At 46.5% G+C, this 20799-nt stretch overlaps 1 protein-coding gene across 1 annotated transcript in view; it reads right to left on the bottom strand.

Annotated features, from left to right (window-relative positions):
* Itga6 (integrin subunit alpha 6) overlaps positions 1-20799 on the bottom strand; it is a 69053-nt gene that overhangs the window by 30941 nt on the left and 17313 nt on the right. Inside the window, exons 2-5 of the mRNA XM_059260686.1 lie at positions 6893-7017; positions 5182-5261; positions 3791-4046; positions 1477-1608 (exon numbers count right to left, since the gene is read on the bottom strand). Coding sequence (XP_059116669.1) covers positions 1477-1608; positions 3791-4046; positions 5182-5261; positions 6893-7017 — 593 coding nt within the window. The remainder of the gene's footprint in view (positions 1-1476; positions 1609-3790; positions 4047-5181; positions 5262-6892; positions 7018-20799) is intronic.

The following is a 20799-nucleotide window of genomic DNA, read 5'->3' as shown; positions in this document are numbered from 1 at the left end:
TTGAGGAAACAAAACCCTTCACATCTCCCGACCAGTAGCTGTGTTTATAAACCCCAGGAGCATCTGAAAGACCAAACTACTGGCTTCTTAGCCAGAACAATTAATATTAAATACAGCCCATCACAAAATAATCCCTACATGGCACATATGAAAACCAGAGGTTGCTGGTTAGTATATGTCCAAGGAAAATATTGGTTTGTTGCTATTTTCCTTGTCAGAGATCCTTTCTTGTCCTGCAAGTCCACTAACAGACCTCATATACCCAGCCACTGTCCAGACGCATCATTTCAAGAATATTTCTCTCTTGGTTGGAGAATTATTAACAGTATGACCTTGAGCTAGAAAATTAAGCTCCTTCAGTAAACACAGGGAGGGGTGACCAGCTTTAATAGCACTGTAGCTACATAAAACAATGAACATAATACCTGACTCCCACACAACAGGTGTTTAATAAGTAGGTGCTATAAATGTTCTGTCCTATACTGTCTTATCGTTTGTACAGAGGGTGGGAATGGTATATGAATTGGAAAGGGCTTCTTTTTTTAATAAGCAGTACTGTTCACGTGTATTGACACAATTAGAATAACTTACGTGTACTCCAGCATACTATTTAGAATTATTTACTTATCCATATCTGCTTTTTTTCCCTTTTTTTAACCTTCCATTGTTCCAGTAATATCTTTCTAGTACATGCATGTTTTGCCCCCACATCATCTTTAAAAATAGGTTACTATGTAGGTTTAGAAGATTTTTTACATTTTTCCAAGAAATGTACAGTAATTATTCTTTATGTCAACTCCCACCAAGAATTAAAGCTTTTAAAAGCCTTTGTGTAATTACCATAATGCGCACGAATAATTTAGGACACCATTAGTAATGCAAACAAGCCTCAGGAGTTAAGGAACTGGCACTTAGGCACAATCTGGGTGTCCTCCAAGCTGCGTTAGCAGTCCCGGTTGGCCTGATCTGGGGAGCCCTGTGCCACCCGCTGGGCCCTCTGACATGGAGCCCCAATGCAGTCGCAGGGCCAGGCCTTACAGAATGGCAATCACCAAGGACGGACTGGGGAGTCCTGACCCACCACTTAGGAGTAACTTTGTAAGTGGAGCTCTTAAGTATGTGTCTGAAAGAGGTCCTGAAGGGAAAGGAAGGACCACTTAGCCTACACTGAACACCCCAGCATTTCCTCACTGCTTCATGAAGGCCCCGCTGCAGGCCACACAGGCTGCCATCAGTCCAGGAGACACAGCCGCCTTCCAAAGGGGATGATTTCCGAGTGAGGGCAGACTCCCCCTGACTTTGCGGAAGCTCAGGCCAGTCAGTCGGCAGGCCACGTGCTTCCCCATCACCAGGGTCAAACTGAAGCAGGTGGTGAGGCCCCTGGGTCCCACCTGGCCTCTTCTCAGCTGTGGGCCCTCAGAGGGGGACTCACACAGTGTCTGAGAAGGCAGGTATGGTCCCTCTGCTTGTTCCTACCTAGATAACTGTTAGCAGGAACGGGCACAAGACTTTCGTCATGGTCAGTCTCTCCACCAACTTCATAGGGCCCATCTTCAAAGATGTTCATGTCAAAAAAAGTGTTATTCTTTTGCTCTACGCGGACAATCCCTAAAGGAATGAAATGGAAAACAAAAACAACAACAACAACAAAAAATAAAGATGAAACAAAATAAAATAGATGGTTCCTAATAAACATCCCTCGTGTTATCAAGAATAGAAGCCTGGAAGAGGGACAGAGATGGAAGAGGTGACATTAAGATTGTTCAACACGGTCATGCAAGTTTGTATGTGAAAGGAATCTGTGCTAAGAGTCTTCAGAATGACCCATGCATTTTAATGAAATATCTTTATCACACCAAGAAGCTAGATGGAAAATGGAATGTTTGCCTAGTCAACAAAAATCTGCAGAAACCTAAATATGAATGACATGACTTGAAATAAATGATTTTGTTTTCTTTAATCCCCTATCAAATTTCCTCTTCTGTGACGTAAAGTTAAATTAATATATCCATCTGCTCTTCAAACTGCTTTAACAAAAATTTCATCTTTTGAAAATTTCATAATTCCTAAAAATATTTCAGTACATTAAAACCAAAATCACAATATAACCTTTTAAAAAAGACATTTTGCTGGGCAATGGTGGCGCTCGCCTTTAATCCCAGCCCTCAGAAGGCAGATCTCTATGAGGTCAGTCTGGTCTACAAATCGAGTTCCAGGACAGCCAGGGCTGTTAATACAGAGAAACCCTGAGTGAGGTGGGGTGGGGGTGGGGGTGGGGGTGGGGGTGGGGTGGGACAACAAAACCCGTGACATTTCAAGTCAGTGTTGCTAAGTCAGAAGACAAATTTTCCAAGAAATTAAAATGGACCTAACTAGTGGCTGTTTTTATTGCTCTGTTTTACAATATAAAGCCATCTGCTCTTGCCAAAACAAAACCATTTCTAAATACAAAATGTTCCTTCAATGAGGTCAAAATAGCCTGATATGTTTGGTTATATGAAAGACTGTCAGAGACAGAGTGAGGACAAAGGAAATAACTTCCCAGTGTTGTAAGGAATGATATACAGAGGGTTATCAAGAACCGTTTTTAATAACAGTTGAAACTAGAATTTGTGTGTGCATGTGCTTGTGTGTGCACGCGCTTGTGTGTGTGTGTGTGTGTGTGTGTGTGTGACAGAGAGAGAGAGAGAGAGAGAGAGAGAGAGAGAGAGAGAGAGAGAGAGAGACTGGAAAGGGACTGAGCCCAGGACTTCACATACATTATGCAAATGCTATACACTAGGCTACACCCCGCTCTTTTCAAAATTAAATTGTTTTAAAAGTCTTACACACACACACACACACACACACACACACACACACACACACGCCAATAGAGTCCAGAAGAGAGCACTGGATCTGCAGTGTGGAGTTACAGGCCGTTGTGAGCTGCCCAGTGTGGGTGCTAGGAACCAAACTTGAGACAGGCATATGTGCTTTTAAGCACTGGGCCATCTCTCCACTCCCACCCCACCCCCACCCCAGTGCTTTACCCTGAGACAGAGGCTCTTCATGAAGTGTCAAGACTAGCCTTGAATTTTTGGTTTTCATGCCTCAACCTTCCAAGTAGTAATCTTTTCCTGGCTATGGAAATATGATTAATTTTCAATCTCAAAAAATTTTATTTCCAAATGATCATGGATTCTCTTCACCATGGATTCGAGCTAGGTTACCTTATGATACAGCAGTTTGCCATATACCTCATTAATTTTTTTCAGAGAAACTTAAGTTTACTAAAGGAATCGACCAGACTCATCTGATCACAAAATGGGTCATTTTCCTTGTCCCTCCCAGTTTCTCCCTTTCTCACAATCCTGCCGAGCAACCTTACCTCAAATTGCCTCTAATTTTTGTCTCAAGCCCCCAATCTGCCAGCCATCTGCTCTTTTAGCCTACTATGTTATTGGTAGAACATGACCTTCTAAGATAATATACAATGGAATGCCCATGTTAACAGAGTTCTTTGTGTATCCCATTTACTCCAACTCAATGTTCACATCGCTGACTTAAAATGAACAATTCTTTGAGTAACAAATACAAAACAGCAAAAAGACCCTATTAATTATTATATTAGAGAAAAACTCAACCCTAAAGCATTTGCATTACTGTTAAAATTCACAGTAGAGCTTTGAATATCCCACCCACTTTTATGAACACCTTATAGCCCATTTAAAATGTACTAAATCATGGGGCATATTAGAGAAATTTGATTGTTTCTTTTAATGTGTTTCTGTAAGTGTGGATGTCATACCTTTCCAGTTGTAAGTACCCGGGGCTCCGAACACAATGTAATGGAAGTCTTTAGTGAAAGTGGCCGCTACCCCTTGCTGACAAGAGCCAAACTTTTCATGGCCTCTCAATCGGCCATCACAGAAACTCCAGTCTCCCCCATCCATGTCGTCTTCAATCTTGAGATTCTGACTGAGGACGTAACACCTTCCGAAGATGTCTCGAGACTCCTGCTTGGTGTTAACATGCTGACGCTTTTCGTAACGGTGGGCACACGTCTGCAAACGGCACCACCTTGTTATTTCAGACTTCCCAGAACTGAGACACTTAGCAAACCAGGATCCCAAAGTAAGCCAGCAAATGTCTCACTAAGAGGCCATCAGCACCACAAAGGACCCAGGACTTCTGCCTTACTCTCAGAGAACAAAGCCCCATTCCAAATATGAAGATACCAGTTCGTACCCACTGGAGACTCATCTGTAAATTCACCTGTCACATAAACAAAGACACCACCACCTCGGTGCACTTTCTTGATTTAATAGGCTTTTAGTGACTGGAAATAACTGTTCTAGACAGAAGCATGGACACTTGCCCTTAGGAGATAAACACAAAGAAACAAAGGCATTTCCTTCCCACTGGCACCATCATCTCCTTGCAGTGAGCCCTAGTTTAACATTCTCTGCTCTCGGACTATTTCCTATCTCTACAAGGCAGAAGGAATGACCTGCCAAAGGAGATAGAATACTCTCTGTCTCCACAGAGTCTTTACACTACCTTCCATGTAAGCCAGTCTAGCGTCTGAAGTCAGCACCTCCTAGTCCATTTCACATACTGTCCCTGTGTAAGAATCAGTGGTCACCAGGATTTTCGTCTTTCCTAAGTCTCTATATAAACTCTGTTATAGCAACTAGACTGTACACGAGAGACAGAAAGAGATCACCATGTTCCAACTGTAAGTGCCTCCGGACCAGTCCACCTAACAAGCCGCCCCTACCTGAAGAGGTTAGGTGAACAGGAGTAAAACTGGTGTTACTGTCCACCACCAAATTCCACGGTTTGCCATAATCTTGTCTATAAAAACCAAAGAGTTCCCAGGGCAGAAACTGTCCACTTGGCTTTGTTCTTTTTGTCTGAAGAGCAGCTAGTCTTAGGGATATTCGAAACATGTTTATTTATTAAGTTCTTTGGCTCTGGATGTTTTAAAGACACACAGGTTGCTGGACCAACTCACAGTCTAGCAGGCATCGTGGGAGAAGTGGAGTTTTGGCTTGTCTCGGCATCAGGACCTAGGTTAGAGCAGGGTGTTTGCTGCTCAAAGGTAAACTGAGGGAGGAGTTCTGTGTTATGTCCAGTGCTGTCAGTCCATAACCAGCCAACACGGAGGAGGAGGAGGGTGTACTCTTCAACACTTACCACCACTTTGCCTCCGGGACCTTGACTCTGGACGGTGACCCCCATCCACTGATCTTCCTTGCTTTCTGACATGGGATCGGCTGTGGGAAGTAACATGGTTAGGCAGACAGTTAGTGCGTCCAAGTGACTGAAAGGCTTCCAAACCAAGACACTAACAAAAAACAAACAAACAAACCAAAGAAGTGGTTTTCAAACTGTCTGGACTCCAAGCCTAGCTACTCAGGAAATTCAGTTAATCCAGAACAATTTCTTATCTCAAGGAAAGAGAGCAAGAGTTGAGTGAATCTTTCATAAGAATTCTGTAATCAGACATCTGCAAACTGTGTAATTGAGAGGGAGCCACCCAACAGCTGCCCTCTGCCACAGTAATGTAAATCACGGAATCTAAACTAACAGAGAGCGGGCCCTTCTCTGCTCACTCCCCAGTTCTGTATAAAACAGTGCAAACCATTCTCTTCTTAGCTGGAAAGAGGGGGAGGGGGAGAGAATGCACAGAAATATCACCATGTACTCATTTTAGTATCAATTTAAATCTACTCTATGACCCCATATTTTTGCCTTTCTAAACAAGAATCAATATGTTGGGGGGAGTGTCTAGACACAAAGACTACTAGTGACATTTTGGCTTTTCTCTTTATGTATCTGCATATTTTTACGTTTTCTGCAATTAACATGTAAGATCTCCTAACCATAAGAACAGCACGTTACTCCTAAAGGACACAGACGGGGACGTAAGCATGAGCCTGCATGTCTACTCAGGCCAATAATCAAATTGGGTTTCTTAGAAGCTTCTCAGAACACTAATGGCTCTGTTCAATCTACAGGAAACCAGGTAAATTAGCTGGTGACACATCTGGACTCCATTATGGCATCTTCCAGCTACTCAGAGGCTTCTAAAATGGGATATTAAAATAAGAAGGAAAGAAGCCTGTCTTTCAGAGTTACCCGTTTTAGCTGAGTAAGAGCCTGATGTTTAAAAGACCCTTTCGTAGAACAGTGACCGTGTACGGGACTCAACAGCAGAACAGGTAACACTTTCAACATCCCATGGGGGGAAATCATCACATTACATGTAATAAGTACATCGATTTCCAACACTGGCTGCTCCTGAAGTTCTTCGAAAATTATTTTGACTGCACCCTATCTCATCAAATAATGTATCTCAATTTTAGGGAAGACTTTATTCAAGCTGATCCGTTCTCATTTTAGAGTACTCTCAGAGTTAAAGGTTTTTCAGGGCCAGAGGTGCAGCTGGGTGGTAGAGTACGCACTTAGGATACACAGGCACTGGGCTAGATTCCCGGACATCACAAAAACAAACAAAATAAACACATGAATAAAATAAATAATAAAAACAGACAAAATAGTCTTTCCTTCAAATATTTTAACAGCTTAGATATATGGCAGGCACATTTAATTTTCTTCACAGCTATGAATTCAATTTTGCAATAGTCTCAACATACCACTAGGTGGCAACATAAACACACCATTTTAGTTATACCGGATTAAACAAAGGTAGCAGATTGACCCACTTCAGTGTGTTTCAGAAAAGTATTTTCAGGGCCAATAAAACAGTCAAGACCGACACAATTAAAAGCGGTCCTTTCTGCAAGATTAAATGCTTATGATTCCCGTCCCTGTGGCTCACAGCAAGCAAAGCATGGTACAGACAGGCTGGCCAAACGAACAAGTGAGAGCAGAACACACACACCATCGTTATCAAACTCGATCCGTGTGCAAGGTCCCCGAGAGGTGATGTCACAGCTGTACAGGCCCCCCGTTCTGTTCGCCCTCTGCCGTGGAAGTGCTTCTGCCCGAGGTGCCCCCACAAGCAACCTGGAGATAAGAGAGAAGGAGTTTAGGGACTTCCATGGAATATACTTTGGGTTTTTGTTTTTGTTTTTTTTTTTTAAATATACTTTGAACATTGAGCCAGAACCCAGAGCTATGGGCACTATTCTCTCATGCAGTCCATAATTGAGGAGCTGGGGACCACAAACACTCTTGTAGCACGGGCAGATAAGCCTCACAGCGGAGGACAGTAACGCCCATATCAAACACAGAAGGCAAGCCCGTCCTCCCAGAACCCGCAGCAGCAGCTGGGTGCAACTCTTGTGTTGGAGGACAGACACTAACAAGCAGACCGTGGACCGCAGCAGAACCATTCACACTCCCAGCTCTGGGTGGCAAGCAGCCATCATGTTCCGTCCCGTAAGTACACCTTGGTTCCCACACTGGAGCCCCCCTGAGGCATCTTTGACTACACCCAGCTTTGCAGCAGTTTATCTACAGATTTAGAATCCAGCTCTTGCCTGGGCGTAACTCAGCGGCTCATACAGCCCGTCTCTTCCCGTTTTCCTCTTCAGCTTTCCTGAGGATATAACTGACAAGCAGAAACTGTCTTCATTTAAAGGGCAACACTTGACGTCTTGCCTCACTGGTACCTGCTACAGGCTCTGCCCTATCACCACCCAGTCTCCTGTAGACGATGTAGGATGAAATGACAGCTTGGGGTGAAATACACTCCTCTTCCCTCCCACCCCAGATTTCCCCTGAGGAGCAGCTCCTAAGCCAGACTCACGATCCTCAGTTCTGTTACTTCACCCCCAGGAGGGCTGACTCGCCATCTGGCTTACAATCTTTGGGGTCTGCTTGACGAAGGGGCAAAGAGATGGACACACATCTGACCACACAGAAGTAGAGGCCAGAGTTTGGGGGTACGGGGCTGGAAGTGGAAAAGCAGCTGGGAACAGAAGCCAATGCAAACAACAGACCTGTTTAGAGAGAGCAAGCCACCCTGTGGAGAGAGAGCAAGCCACCCTGTGGGGAGAGAGCAAGCCACCCTGTGGGGAGAGAGCAAGCCACCCTTGGCCACAAGAAGCCCTCAGAGCCAGGTACAGAAGGAACACACAAACCCCATTGGACACCACACACACACACACACACACACACACACACACACACACACACACACACACACAAACGACCTCTTCCTCGCTGGGATGGATCCCAGAAAAGGAGTCACTGTACTAGCAGACACACACTGCTGCAGGTGCAACCAGTGGAGAGCATTATATCCGCCCAGGAGAATAATGGTGGCTTCTGGTGGCTTCCGTGGGGACCACTGGCTGCCCTTCCTCCCATACCCCAGGCGGTTGGCACTGCCAGCTTCCACTTCCAAGCCTATCCTACATCTGAAAAGGCGAAACAGCACACACCAAGGCAGAGAACTAAAGCGGAGACTTAGGAACTGTGCCCCGTTCCTCAGATTTCTCAATCAGTAGGGAGGACAGGGAAGGCCAAGTTGCAGGTCTGCAAAGACCACCTGCCATGTATCTATCTGAGTAACGCTGCCCCTGCTCCTGGGAGCTCCCACGAAGACCTGAGAGATGAGCGGCCTAGACTGTGAGATGAACAGGTTAGACGCTTGCCAGATGCGATGGACCCTGAGCTGGGAAGCAGGAGAAGCAAGCAAGGAGCTGAGCACAGGCACAAATGAGGCTCAGGAGCCAGTACTCTGATCTGAGAGGGAACAGAGGCCCAGACAGAGGTTAATTATGAAGCCTTTCGGTCTCCCAGTTAGGTGCCAGCCAGGACAAAAATCACCAGCCGTGTTTCCAATCCTTCAGAACGCTTCCCAAAAACAAAACTCAACACCTGGGAAGTTTAAAATTAGGCTGAAAGAGCTGACTTATACCAATGGCACACTGAAATAAAAACTGCCCTGTATATTGACAGACCTAAGACCGATTCCCACCAGGCTGAGGGAAGAGAGAGAACCCAGGCCCAACCGTAGCCAGCGGGTGAAGGTAACCAACTGCCCAGAAGAGGTCCCGAAGGGCTGCTCAGACGACCCAGACTGTTTTTTCCTCCTCCCTAACCACTTCCTCTTACACAGGCCCAAGGAGGCTGCTAAGTGTGGCAGGAAGGCTGCTTCCTGTTTACCCCACTCCTTCAGCCTCCCTGGTCGGTTGTATCCACCTCTTATACTCAGGTGTGGGAGTGCCTGAACCATAAGCAGCTCATAAAAGGACTTGGAGGTAGAGGCATCAAGAGGGCAGATGCTTTGTGGAAGGAATATCACCAGGAAATGACAGCGGAGTGGACATGGGGGAGGCAGTCCAGGACAGCGAGCTGGCTTTGCTTCCAGGGAAGGAGCAAGACCGGTGGTTCTCAACCTTCCTAATGCTGTGACCCTTTAATATAGCTCCTCATGTCATGGTGACCCCCCCAACCAGACTACCTGCAACTCCAGCTCCAGGGGATCCCAAGCCCTTCTCTGACCTCCATGGGCACCTGCACACGAGACATACACACACATGACAGACAGACAGACACACATTAACCAACACACTGTGGAGGCTGCTCCATGCACAGCAGCCGGCCTTCAGCCATGGGCTTTCTCCAACCCTTCTCTCCTTCGTCCCTAGAAGGGGACTGTAATAGAATGAAGGAAGGAAGGAGCAGGGCTGTGGGGGGATAGAGACAAATCTGAAGAGAAACCACAAGATAAGAGACACGTATCTACGGAGACTAATGCCACCTGAAAGAAGTGCCTACTCCGGACTCTGCCTGCATGGGGCCTTAATAAGCATTCTATCCTCATTTCGGATACACTCTGGAAGGGATGGAAGAGGGGTACCCGGGGAGGCCTTCAGTGGATCCCTGGGAGGTTGCAGGGAGGAACACTCGTCAGCAGAGGGCGCCCTCTGCACCGTTCGCATTCCAAGGCTGCACCACACTAATCCCTTACCACGTGGATCCCAGAAACGTGTGAGTAAAGTCACCCCAACACTCAGCAACTGGTGGAGGCTTCATCCTCACAGCTGCCCTGCTCGGTTCGGAAACTAGCAAAAAAGGCTAATCTTAATTCCACTTGGAATCAGCCTTAAACGTAGAAGGTCACGGTCTATTACCGAGGCTATGTCTGTGAAGAACAAATAAATGAACGAAACTAGACCAGTATGCAAACAGTGACACAGGGACAGCCATCTACTTCTAGTCTAAGTCACCTTACGTCACGGTGTGAGTTAAACGCCAAGCACATGCTGATACTTGAGCTGCTGGGTGTTGTAGGTGTTGGGACAGCCCGTTCCAATCAACCCCTCAAAACATGCCAATATCTGGCTTTTGCATTAATCCCAGCTTCCTCCCGGTTCCTCCCAGTAAGGGCTGGGCCCCAGGCTGCCCAGATGATTCAATGAGAGAGATGTGTGCTCTGTGGACACCACTGCCGATGGATGACCAGGTCAACCCCAAGGGCCAGGGCTGCAGGTGTCAGGCGGCTCAGACCCTCTTAAGCAGAAGAGACAGCCCTGAATTCAGACAGGCTGAGGGTGGGGGTTGGGGTGGGGAAGTGAGTCAGCCTTGTAGGGAGGGAAGTGCTGGAAATGAACAGAACAGCATCCAAAAGTCTATTCCTCTATCAGGTCCAAAGAAGGAAAGACTAGGAACCTGGTGCGAGCGTCTGGTTTGGCACCAGGAAAAGTCGCCCCTCAAACTGCGTGCCTCGGAGCCAGGAGACGGCCACTTCTACTGAGCTTTTTTAGCCTCCCCTTTTCTGGGGGCGGGGTAAGACTTGAGACAGAACTGTGCTCTAATTTACCATCTCCCCTCAGCCTCCCAGGGCCTGACTAGACTTGAACCACCATGGTCACCTTCCACCGAGTTCCAAAGTCGTGCTGAAATAGCTCCCTGAGGATTTCAACATACTGCGAAACATTTAAAGACAAGACTCAGGGAGAGATGGCTCAGTGGTTAATCACACGGGCTGCTCTTCCAGAGGACCCACGTTTGGTTCCCAGAACCCACACTGTTGGCTCACAATCAGCCATAACTCCAGTTCCAGGGGATCCAATGCCCTCTTCTAACGCCCAAAGATACCAGGCACACACACAGGGCATTTTATACATGCAAACAAAACACTCAGATATGGTGGTATTTTATTTGTGCTGAAATGTGATTTTATTTGTATGTTAATAAATAAAAGTGCCTAGGGGTCAGAGCTAATAGCAAGCCATTTAGCAGAAGTCTGGCAGTGGTAGCACACGTCCTTAATCCCAATCACATGGCAGGCAGAGTCTGTGTGTTCAAGGACACCACCAGCATGGAGACATACGTCTTTAATCTCAATACCAACCATAGAGACCTGGAGGTCTGTATAGACAGGCAATGACGAGGTCATGTGGTTGGGTTTACAACCAATGAGAAGGCAGAACAGAAAGTCAATAAAAAGACAGATACACAGGAAGTAGGTCTCTTTCTCAGGGGAAGGACGGCAGCGAAGGGTAAGAAGGTAGTTTTAAGTCTCAGCTCTTAGTTACTGCTCTGACCTCTTGGGCTTTTAACTCTGCATTTGTCTCTGTGTTTCTTATTTAATAAGACCGTTACATCTACACTCATACACATAAAAATTAACTAAAATAAAAAACATCTGAAGATAAGATACAAAACCACAGCATCATCTTTAACAGGAAGAAACAAACTTTGTCATAGTGAAAGGCAATGTCAAAAAGTATGGTCGTAACTCAGAAAAAGACATAAATTGAGGTCTACAAAGGAGATCGCAATTACAGGCTAAGGGCTCTGGACCCACTACCATGGTGTGAAGGAGCTAAAGTCTACCAAGTGAGCCACACCCACTTGGATTTTCACATCTCCCCCAACAACCGCTGGCCTACTTCTGTGTGACTATTTCAATCAAATGCTCCAAACACTGGGGTTCTCTTTAAACTTAAGGACAATAGCAGCTTTGCTTCATTGTCTTTGGCAATAATTCATTTCCTTAAGGATTAAAGGTTGTGCCTCTAGCTACTCGACTCTGTCTCAGGAAATGTGAACCACTGCTTCATTAGAACAAGGGCACTATTATTGCTTAATTTAAAACACAGCCTTCTCGGTTCACTTCAGTGAAGGCCTGAAAAATCAGGAGACAGCATTACCCAGGGAACTGCGTCAACAACATGTAAGCCATCTTTAAATTCAGTATCAAATTTTTAGTAAAGGAACAAATAATAATGGTAAGAAATAAAAAAAGAACTTAGGGTCATAACAAATTCTAAAGTCATCTCAAATCTCAAAAATTGGGCAATTCTCTTACTTTTCTTCTAGATTTAACTCCTCCTTAAATATAGATTATGATGCTTCTTTCTTGATTAATCAGTTCTAGGTAATGTTGGCCCTATAATCAGAAAGGGAGCTAATAAGCCTGTCGCTACTTCTGGTTCTATTTGCTAAGTTTCACATTCTTGGGCTTCTATTTTCTTTTCTTTTTTTTGTTTTTTGTTTTTTTGTTTTGTTTTGTTTTGTTTTTGTTTTCGAGACAGGGTTTCTCTGTGTAGCTTTGCGCCTTTCCTGGAACTCACTTGTTAGCCCAGGCTGGCCTCGAACTCACAGATATCCGCCTGCCTCTGCCTCCCGAGTGCTGGGATTAAAGGCGTGCGCCACCACCGCCCGGCTCTATTTTCTTTTCAACATTTGATATCTTGATTCCTCAGCAAGTGAGCCGAGGCTACTGCCCTTCCTCCCAAACACTCCTCCTGAAGTCAGAGCTAAGTCACCTTGTAACCTCAACTCACTCGCCTCTTTTTTACATAGCCAGGTAAGTATTATCCAGTGCTGGACCAAACTATAACTGGATGGAGGACCAGTACCGGAATCAGACGTCAGTTTCCTCAAAGGGAGGTGTAGCTAACACTGAGGTCAAGCAGACCTGCTTTTCTCCCGTTCTGTCAGTGTGGTGTGCTTCAGGTTTAGACCTTGGCATTTCTTGGTGCCTCTCTTGTTTCTGACATCATTCACTGGATCTCTTAAACTCCCAATCATGCTTTGTATTAAATCAAGTCCATGTCCTTGCTCAGACTCCTCTTCCTGTTTACCTGTCCTGTGCTCTACAGGAAATGCTAGACACCCCCCCACCTTCACTGTCACCCTGGGGCGACGCACTCTGACCTGGGATCCCATGCTTTTCCCTTGGTTGGATTTTCTTACTGTTCTAAAAGTGTGATGGACAAGCCAAGCCTACAGATACAAACTGTCTTTATTGGATCTCCCCTCTCAGATGGAGTCAGGGCATAGGACTCATCTCTTGAGAACCTTGATGGCAGTGCTGACACCCAGAGCTGCATTCCTTTGAGGGTGGCTTTTCAGCTCCCCACTTAACCCCAGGCATCCTGGAATGCAGTAATCTGTATAAAAGCCTTTATCAATATCTAAGTTCTATACAGCCTCACTCACACTGCAGACAACACATGCACTCTCAGGCCATGCCTCCTACCATGCACGAATCACGTCCCATCCTCTTTCCGGAATACCCAATACTTAGGTACTGGACATCTAGAGTAATCAACCATATTTCCACACGTTCTTCTCAGTGGGAACTTCCAGAGATTCTGCTGACATCTTAGATTTCTGCAGTCCTGTCTGTAACCCCTGGACGCCCCCTCTCTTTGAAGTGTGCTTTTTACTTAACCATTTCTTGTGCGTTTGGTACATCCTCAAAATTCTGTGCGTTTTATCTGCAAGTTGTCCTGAAGCTCCCTTTGTGCTTCTAGAAGGCTTCTTCACCCTTTCCATTGCTTCCTTCCACCCTCTGCTTCTTAAGCAGCTAGCTCTCATCCTGTGCAGCATGAGATCACAGAGGTTTTGTTGGTATTGTTGGTATTTGGCCTTTCCTACCTAAGAGCACTTTTTTGGCAGTATCAGTCACTGGCCACCCACACTTATGTAGGCTCCAGATGGCCCCTGTTACATCATGGCTAACCCCAGATTCTCATGAAGCTGAGCAGCAACAAAGAGAGGACCCAGAAGCTCATCTGGCACCAGTCAGACTGGCACATCAAAATTAAGTGTGGTAGTACATCCTATGGTACTGCCCATAGGATGCAAGAAGACTCAGGCTCAGATCCTCATGCTCAGTCCTGGTAGTACATCCTATGGTACTGCCCATAGGATGCAAGAAGACGACTCGGGGTCAGATCCTCATGCTCAGTCCTGGTAGTACATCCTACGGTACTGCCCATAGGATGCAAGAAAAAGACTCATGTAGCTAGAGTTTTCTTGCACTCAGGGTCAGATCCTAATGCTCAGTCCTGGTCCTGGGAGCAACAAGAAAACAAAGCTCATGCTGCATGCACAGTAGCTTCCAGAAGGTCCAGCTGCACGGTGTTGAGGAGCTAGAGGTGCTTTCGATGTGCAGTGACACTTCGCTGATGTTGCTCACACTTCCTCTAGGACCCACAAAGCCATTATGGAAAGAACAGCCTAGCTGGCCATCAGCCACTAATGCCAGTGGCAACAAAGAAAATGAAGAGGCGGTTCTTGGTAGAACACACTGGTGAATTCTCTCCTGCTGCACCCACTCCTAGCAAAGTGATAGCGGCTTTTTCTGTTAACCACCAGGAGCCAAACTTTGCACAGAAATGGGGGTAGAAAATGACATTTGGTACCCATGGATTCTGACTCCTCATTCCCAGTCCCTCTCTTATGGCATCATTTCTGGTTTGGGGGCAAGGTCATTACAGAGCAGACCACGCTCTTCCTCTAACCAGGCCCTGTTCGAAGGGTCCAAATTTAACCAGGTTTTTTCCTGTTAAGGTACCAGATCCCACCTGCTTCTGCCTTTTTAGTATTTTGTATTCTCTGCAGGGTTTGAGGAGCCTGGGACAAATCTGGACAACCAGCTAGCTATCCAGGACCATAGGCAATAAATAATTCACTCATATTGTAAGGACTCTGATCATCCAGCCTTTTTCCTCAAAGTTAAAGGTCAGTATCTTTCTCACAGTTTGTGCATATCAAACATCTAAATGAATGCTAAGTAAGGGGGAAAAAAATACCAAGAAAGGCATCTTGGCCAACATCTATACTAAGCTCCTATGGATGTAAATAAAATAGTCAATTGAGACCATCTGATTGGTCATTCAACTTAAACATTTAAAACCATATTCATTTATTGACACTTTTATTTGTATCTTATGAATTAGTTTTATTCGGGATCCATAAGCTTCTCTGACATCACTTCGGAGAATACCGTCTAGCCCAATTTCCTAGAATAGTTTATATCCAAGATTTACAATCACGGTGTCAAAACCTTGGAATTGGTACTGACTGCAGCTAAGTCTGAATGTGAGCCGCCTCCTCCTCCTCTGAATCAATCTGGAGCATTTATTTTTATTTAAAATGTTTTAAAAGTTAGCCTCTGTACTATATACAATTAAGAATGACTGAGGTGTTCGGGGGCTAACACGTTCATTACGAAAAGAACTTCATGATTCAAAGGGAAGTAATCTAGATGACAGTCATCTCACAGAAAAATAATTCCAGCACTCACGAAGCTGAGGCAGGAGATCTTAAATTATGATTTGGTGGTCAGCCTGAGCAATTCTCCTAAGAGAACATTTTTGTAAGGGTTAGAGCAGAGAAAAATAATTTGGGAGTAAAATATAAATTCTGCATGTTATTCAAGGGCAAAAGGAAGACATCTTTCCAAGACCCTTCTATGAGCTCTCCATGTATGGAGAGGCATGTTAGGAAGGAGCGGGGGAGGGGGGGAATATGCCCTTTCACATAGGCTGCATTTGTACTGCGTTCATTTGGGGTCACCAAACTGTCCCATGAAATAGTTCTGTTCCTAGGCCTTACCATGGCTGGCTGTATGCCCAGTTTTCACCAGGGCAAGCCTTGATTACACCCGTGGCCTGAAAGCTCAATACTCACCCTCCCCCCACCCCCTTTTCCCCACTCAAAAAAGTCCCAGGTTGAAGACCAGTGATAGTCAGGTCAGTCCAGCCTCAGACATAAAGCTGGCTGTGGCACGGGCCCCATGCGACATCTCTTCTACAGTGAGCGCCATGCCCAAGTCACACCGCGTGAGGGAATTTGGCTGTGGGTTCACAGGCACTGGCAGAGCTTTGCCAGGAGTCCTAAGGCCAGGCTTCTTCATGATCGGACTACCCAAGGGTAATTTATCTAGTCACCAAAGCTCCACCGACCTTACACATAACCCCCCTTCCCCACAGCTGAGGCTCTTCAGGAGTCCAGCAACAGAAGGACCAGTGGCCATCAAAAATGACCCTACCTACCTCTTCACCAACCCCTGGCCACAGTCTGTATGTATAACCACTAGCCTAGTCAGACTCCTGGGAAAGTCTGCCTTTACTCCCTTCTCTAAAGTTAATTTACTTCACGCCCCCCACCAAAGTCTTTCTCACCTAGGAAGTAAAGAAGCCACTAGAGCTTGCCCACACCAAGCCATACACATTAGGCTTCCCAGCCACTGTACACATTTTTAATTAAACTTTTACTTTTGAATTATTTTGAACTTTAATGTTTCATGCTAACATTTTCATACATACATCATTTTACCTTGTCATGTTCCCCATCCACACTTCCCTACCTATTCCTGGGTCCCTTTCCTCCTCCAAAACAGTCCCCTTCCTGCTTTTATATAATTGTGCAAGTGTGCATACACACACACACACACATTCATTTGTATACATGTACACGGTCACTTTTTTTTTTTTTATCTAGATTCCACATTTCTTATTTTTAAAAGGGCTACAAAAATCACGACTAACCCCATGTTGGTAACTGTCTATGTGGAGGTCTGAGATTACATCTGGAAACTCTGCACTCACAGAAAGATAATCCAACAGCACAGGGCTATGCTCCAGCAAGCATTATCCCATTTAGTTTGTCTTATTCTATCAGTCCGAGGAAATCATTTCAAAACAACTAAAGGGAACTAAATGCACATGCATACTGGCAAAACTCGCGTTTTCCTCTAGGGAAAGTAATTGCTGCTCTCAACTATGGCGTAGTGACCACTGTGAGATGGGCACGCAGACCCGAACCTGCCCCCTCGCTGCCCTTGGCGCGAGTCAGGTACCATGCACATTCAAGGTGACACTGCGTTTGTTTTCTGTGGGGCTGTAACACATTGCCCGCAGCTAAGTGGCTTAAAACACACTCTCTCGTCCTTCCCGTTTCCTAAGCGCCCCACCCCCACCCCCACCTCTCCACTCCCCACCCCCCCCACCCCCTCTACCTGCAGGGACAGCAGCACAGTTTCCAATCTCTTCTGCCCCTTCTTCCCCATCAGGAAGGTCCTTCCCTGTAATCACTGAGCCCATCCGGGTCACTGTCCTAATTGAAGGCAGCGATCTGAGAGCATTTCACTGAGCACATTCAGAGTCTTGGTGAGTCAGGACACAGGCACCGTGGGAGTCACTCTACCCTTTCTAAAGTTCTAAAACGACCCCTTTCTCAGACTCACACTGGTTTCACTCTGATACCAAGAACTTGAGTTCTGATGATGACCTGAATAGAAAACGCTTTAGGTTCAGTCCTTCGAAAGGCCACGCTTCAGGCTGCCCCTGCCTGCCCTCCGTCTCTACCCTCCAACCACAGTGGGCCTGCCTCAGACTGCAGCCATCAGCTTTCTCTGGCCCAGGACCTTTGCACTGGTCCTCTTTCTCCGGGATCCTCCGCATCCCGCAGCTCTTTGCATAAAACCTTCCTGGGCCTGCCTCTTACTTCTCATTCACCTTCCCTTCACTGCAATGGCCAGAGACAGCGCTTGCCCACCATCCTTACCCCCTGCCCAGAAGGCCACCTCCACGGGCTACACATGTTCTTCACTCTTGTGTCCCCGGCACACAGCTGAGTGTCTTGTACACAAAGGACTTTCAATGAGGAACAAACCAAACCAATTAAGTTATACAATTTTTTTTAAAGTCGTTTTAATAATTCACAGATTTAAAATCCTGAGACATCTTTACAAGAATGTCCCTCTTTTCCCAAGGATGGAAATCCCACCTCGAAACCTACTTGACTTTATGTCTAGACTATCTAACTGGTTATGCGAATACGTTCAAATGCTGCGGGGAGGGGGTCCCCTTCACTACGTCAGAATGGGGCAAAGCTGGCCTGCTACAGGCAGTGGTCTAGGCGAAGAAGCAATGCCTACTCTCTATTTTTGGTTTTAACTATGCCAATTTAATTCTGTTTCTAAAATGCTGCCTTTTACTTACAGAAAGGCATTTGTATAGTTTATGTACAAAATCAAATAAAGAAATGTATCTCTAAAAAAGAAAAGGTCAGCATGTTGGGCATTTGCTGAGCTCAGAGCAGTGCTAAGGCCCCCCGAAACAAATGCGAACAGTGGACCAGTGGTAAGCAGGGCTGAAGATGGCACTGAGAACAAGTGTCGGGGTGTGGCTTCACTGCGGGTATTTCAAGTGGTGACACACAGTACCGCACAGACAGTACCTTTTCTACTCTGTCCCTTCTCCAAGGCAAAGTCCAACTAGCTGTCATGGGAACACCCGGTCCACTTTGATCATCCCACCATGCCCCAGGAGAAGGTTTAGCCCATGCTGGAGAGCCAGGAGACCTACAGGTCTGTCCTAGCCTTCCCTATGGAGTTCAACTGGACCTCACAATCCAGTTCAATTAAGAACTAGACTGGGGGCGGGAGAGATGGCTCAGAGGTTAAGAGCACTGGCTGCTCTTCCAGAGGTCCTGAGTTCAATTCCCAGCACCCACATGGTGGCTCACAACCATCTGTAATGAGACCTGGTGCCCTCTTCTGGAATAAAGATGTATGTGCAGACAGATCACTCATATACATAAAATAAATCTTTTTTAAAAAGTTGAACTTGAAAATCTTAAAAAAAAAAAAAAAAAAAAGAGCTAGACTGGGTGATAGAGGAAGGCTATCAGCGCTGGTGTGCCTGTTAAATACTTGCAGATGGGCCTCACCCTGCCCGGCACTGGCAGGCCCTCTCCACTGTACAGTCTTTTCCTAGGGCCCTTCTTGTGGCTAACCATTCACCCATGCTCCGATCCACTTCTACACTTCTTTGCATCCCAGACCTCTCCTCTCAAACACCCATACTCAGACACCCAGAAACCTATTACTCCCATTTTGCACCCCTCAATGACCAAAACAAGCCAGGCTTCTCCTCAAGCCAGGTCTCCATGTGTTCTTCGTGTGCTGATAAAGGCATGCTATCTACCCAAGCCTCGGGACAAAAGCCAGGGGCCAGCTTTGACTTGTTGCCCCTCCTATCAGTACAGTCCGCGTTTTACTCGGTATCTGGCCCCTTCTTAGTGGTCGCTTTGCTGTGACGAGGATCCAAGCTGCCACCGGCTCATACCTGACTCTGGCAGAATGATTTGAACTGGCCAGGTTGTCTCCACCTTTGCCCCACCCCAGCTCAACACCCACGAGAAGCCCTGCTCTTCCTGCACCTACAGTCAAGTAATGCCACCGCCCTCTGTTCCAGCCCTCCAAAGGCTCTCCACAGTGGCCTCTAGAAGGCTGTAAGCAAGCAGCCCTCACCTGCCCTTCCAGCTCCAAGGGCCTGGGGTGAGCAGACCTTCCCTGCAGACCTTCCTTGTCCAGGAAGCCACCATCCTCAGATGCACTGCAGTCTCTGAGAACATTCTTACCTTAGATTTGAGAGTTGCATTGTGTCCTTCTGTCCCCCTTTGGATACCTCAGGACATCTCAAGCAACCCCTCCTCAGAGGATCCTTCCTCGATGGCTCTGGCCACGGTCTCCCCCCACATCTTCCTGTTGAATTAATCATCCCATCTTTACCAGTACCCGGGACGATGCTATCCATCTTCCCTCTACTCGAATGCTATCAGTTCCACAATGCAGGGACTCTTAGCCCCTGAATACAGTACCTCGAGTGGCCCTGAGCACTTCCTTGGCATCCGGGATGAATGCAGGTCCACGATGCTCATGCACCCCTATATTTTTCTGGGTATGGCTGGTAGAAAGCCCAAATAATGTACAGACTACTCACATCTGTAGAACACTGGACCACTACAAACGTTCACAGACACTCTTATCTCTAAGATGCCGGAGGGCAGCCATCTCCATCTTACAGATAAAGAACTCCAGCAGACATTCCCGACATCGGTAGGCCTGCAGGCCCAAGGCCCTTCCTGCTGAGCCACACTCTTCCTGCTACAACTGGGAACAATCCCTCCATGATGGAACCACACCTTGCCATCCACCCCGCGCACCCTGCTCTCTGCTCTCTTCAATTCCTAGGCACACCCTGGCAGTGGTGTCTGCTTGTTTCCTGTTATCCACCGGCCCTAACACACACACACACACACACACACACACACACACACACAGGCGTTGCCTCTTCCAACCATCCCCAGGCTGCAGCTACCAGCCTCACCTGTGAGTCTGCCTTCCACACCCCACCCTCATCTCTCCCACCGCACCCTAACTCACCATCACCTCCTTGAGGGCAGGAATCTGGTCTTAGTTTTTAATAACCTCCAGGGCCAACAACAACAACAATTAAAAAAAAAAAAAAAAAAACCTTTTAAAGTACATTAACTGGCTGATCTGGTTGGACAAGTATGAGCGAAAACTTTGCGGTAGGGCAGATCTGTCTACTCCTAGCGTGTTTTCATGTTTACGCAGAAGCTGATAACAGAGCGAAGCCACAGCCTCCCATTTCCAAACACTAGACCCTCCCACCGAGAACACATGCCCACCTCCAGCTCAGGGCAAACGAGCTGTGACTGCACTAATAACACAAGCGGTCCTGCTCCCGAGTTCTTGCGATGCAGGCGGAGCGGTGCTCT

The sequence above is a fragment of the Peromyscus eremicus genome, chromosome 4 (assembly GCF_949786415.1).
Source record: "Peromyscus eremicus chromosome 4, PerEre_H2_v1, whole genome shotgun sequence".
In the NCBI taxonomy this organism is placed as follows: Eukaryota; Metazoa; Chordata; class Mammalia; order Rodentia; family Cricetidae; genus Peromyscus; species Peromyscus eremicus.
Note: the sequence above shows the minus strand (reverse complement) of the source record. Positions and strands in the feature narration are given on the sequence as shown.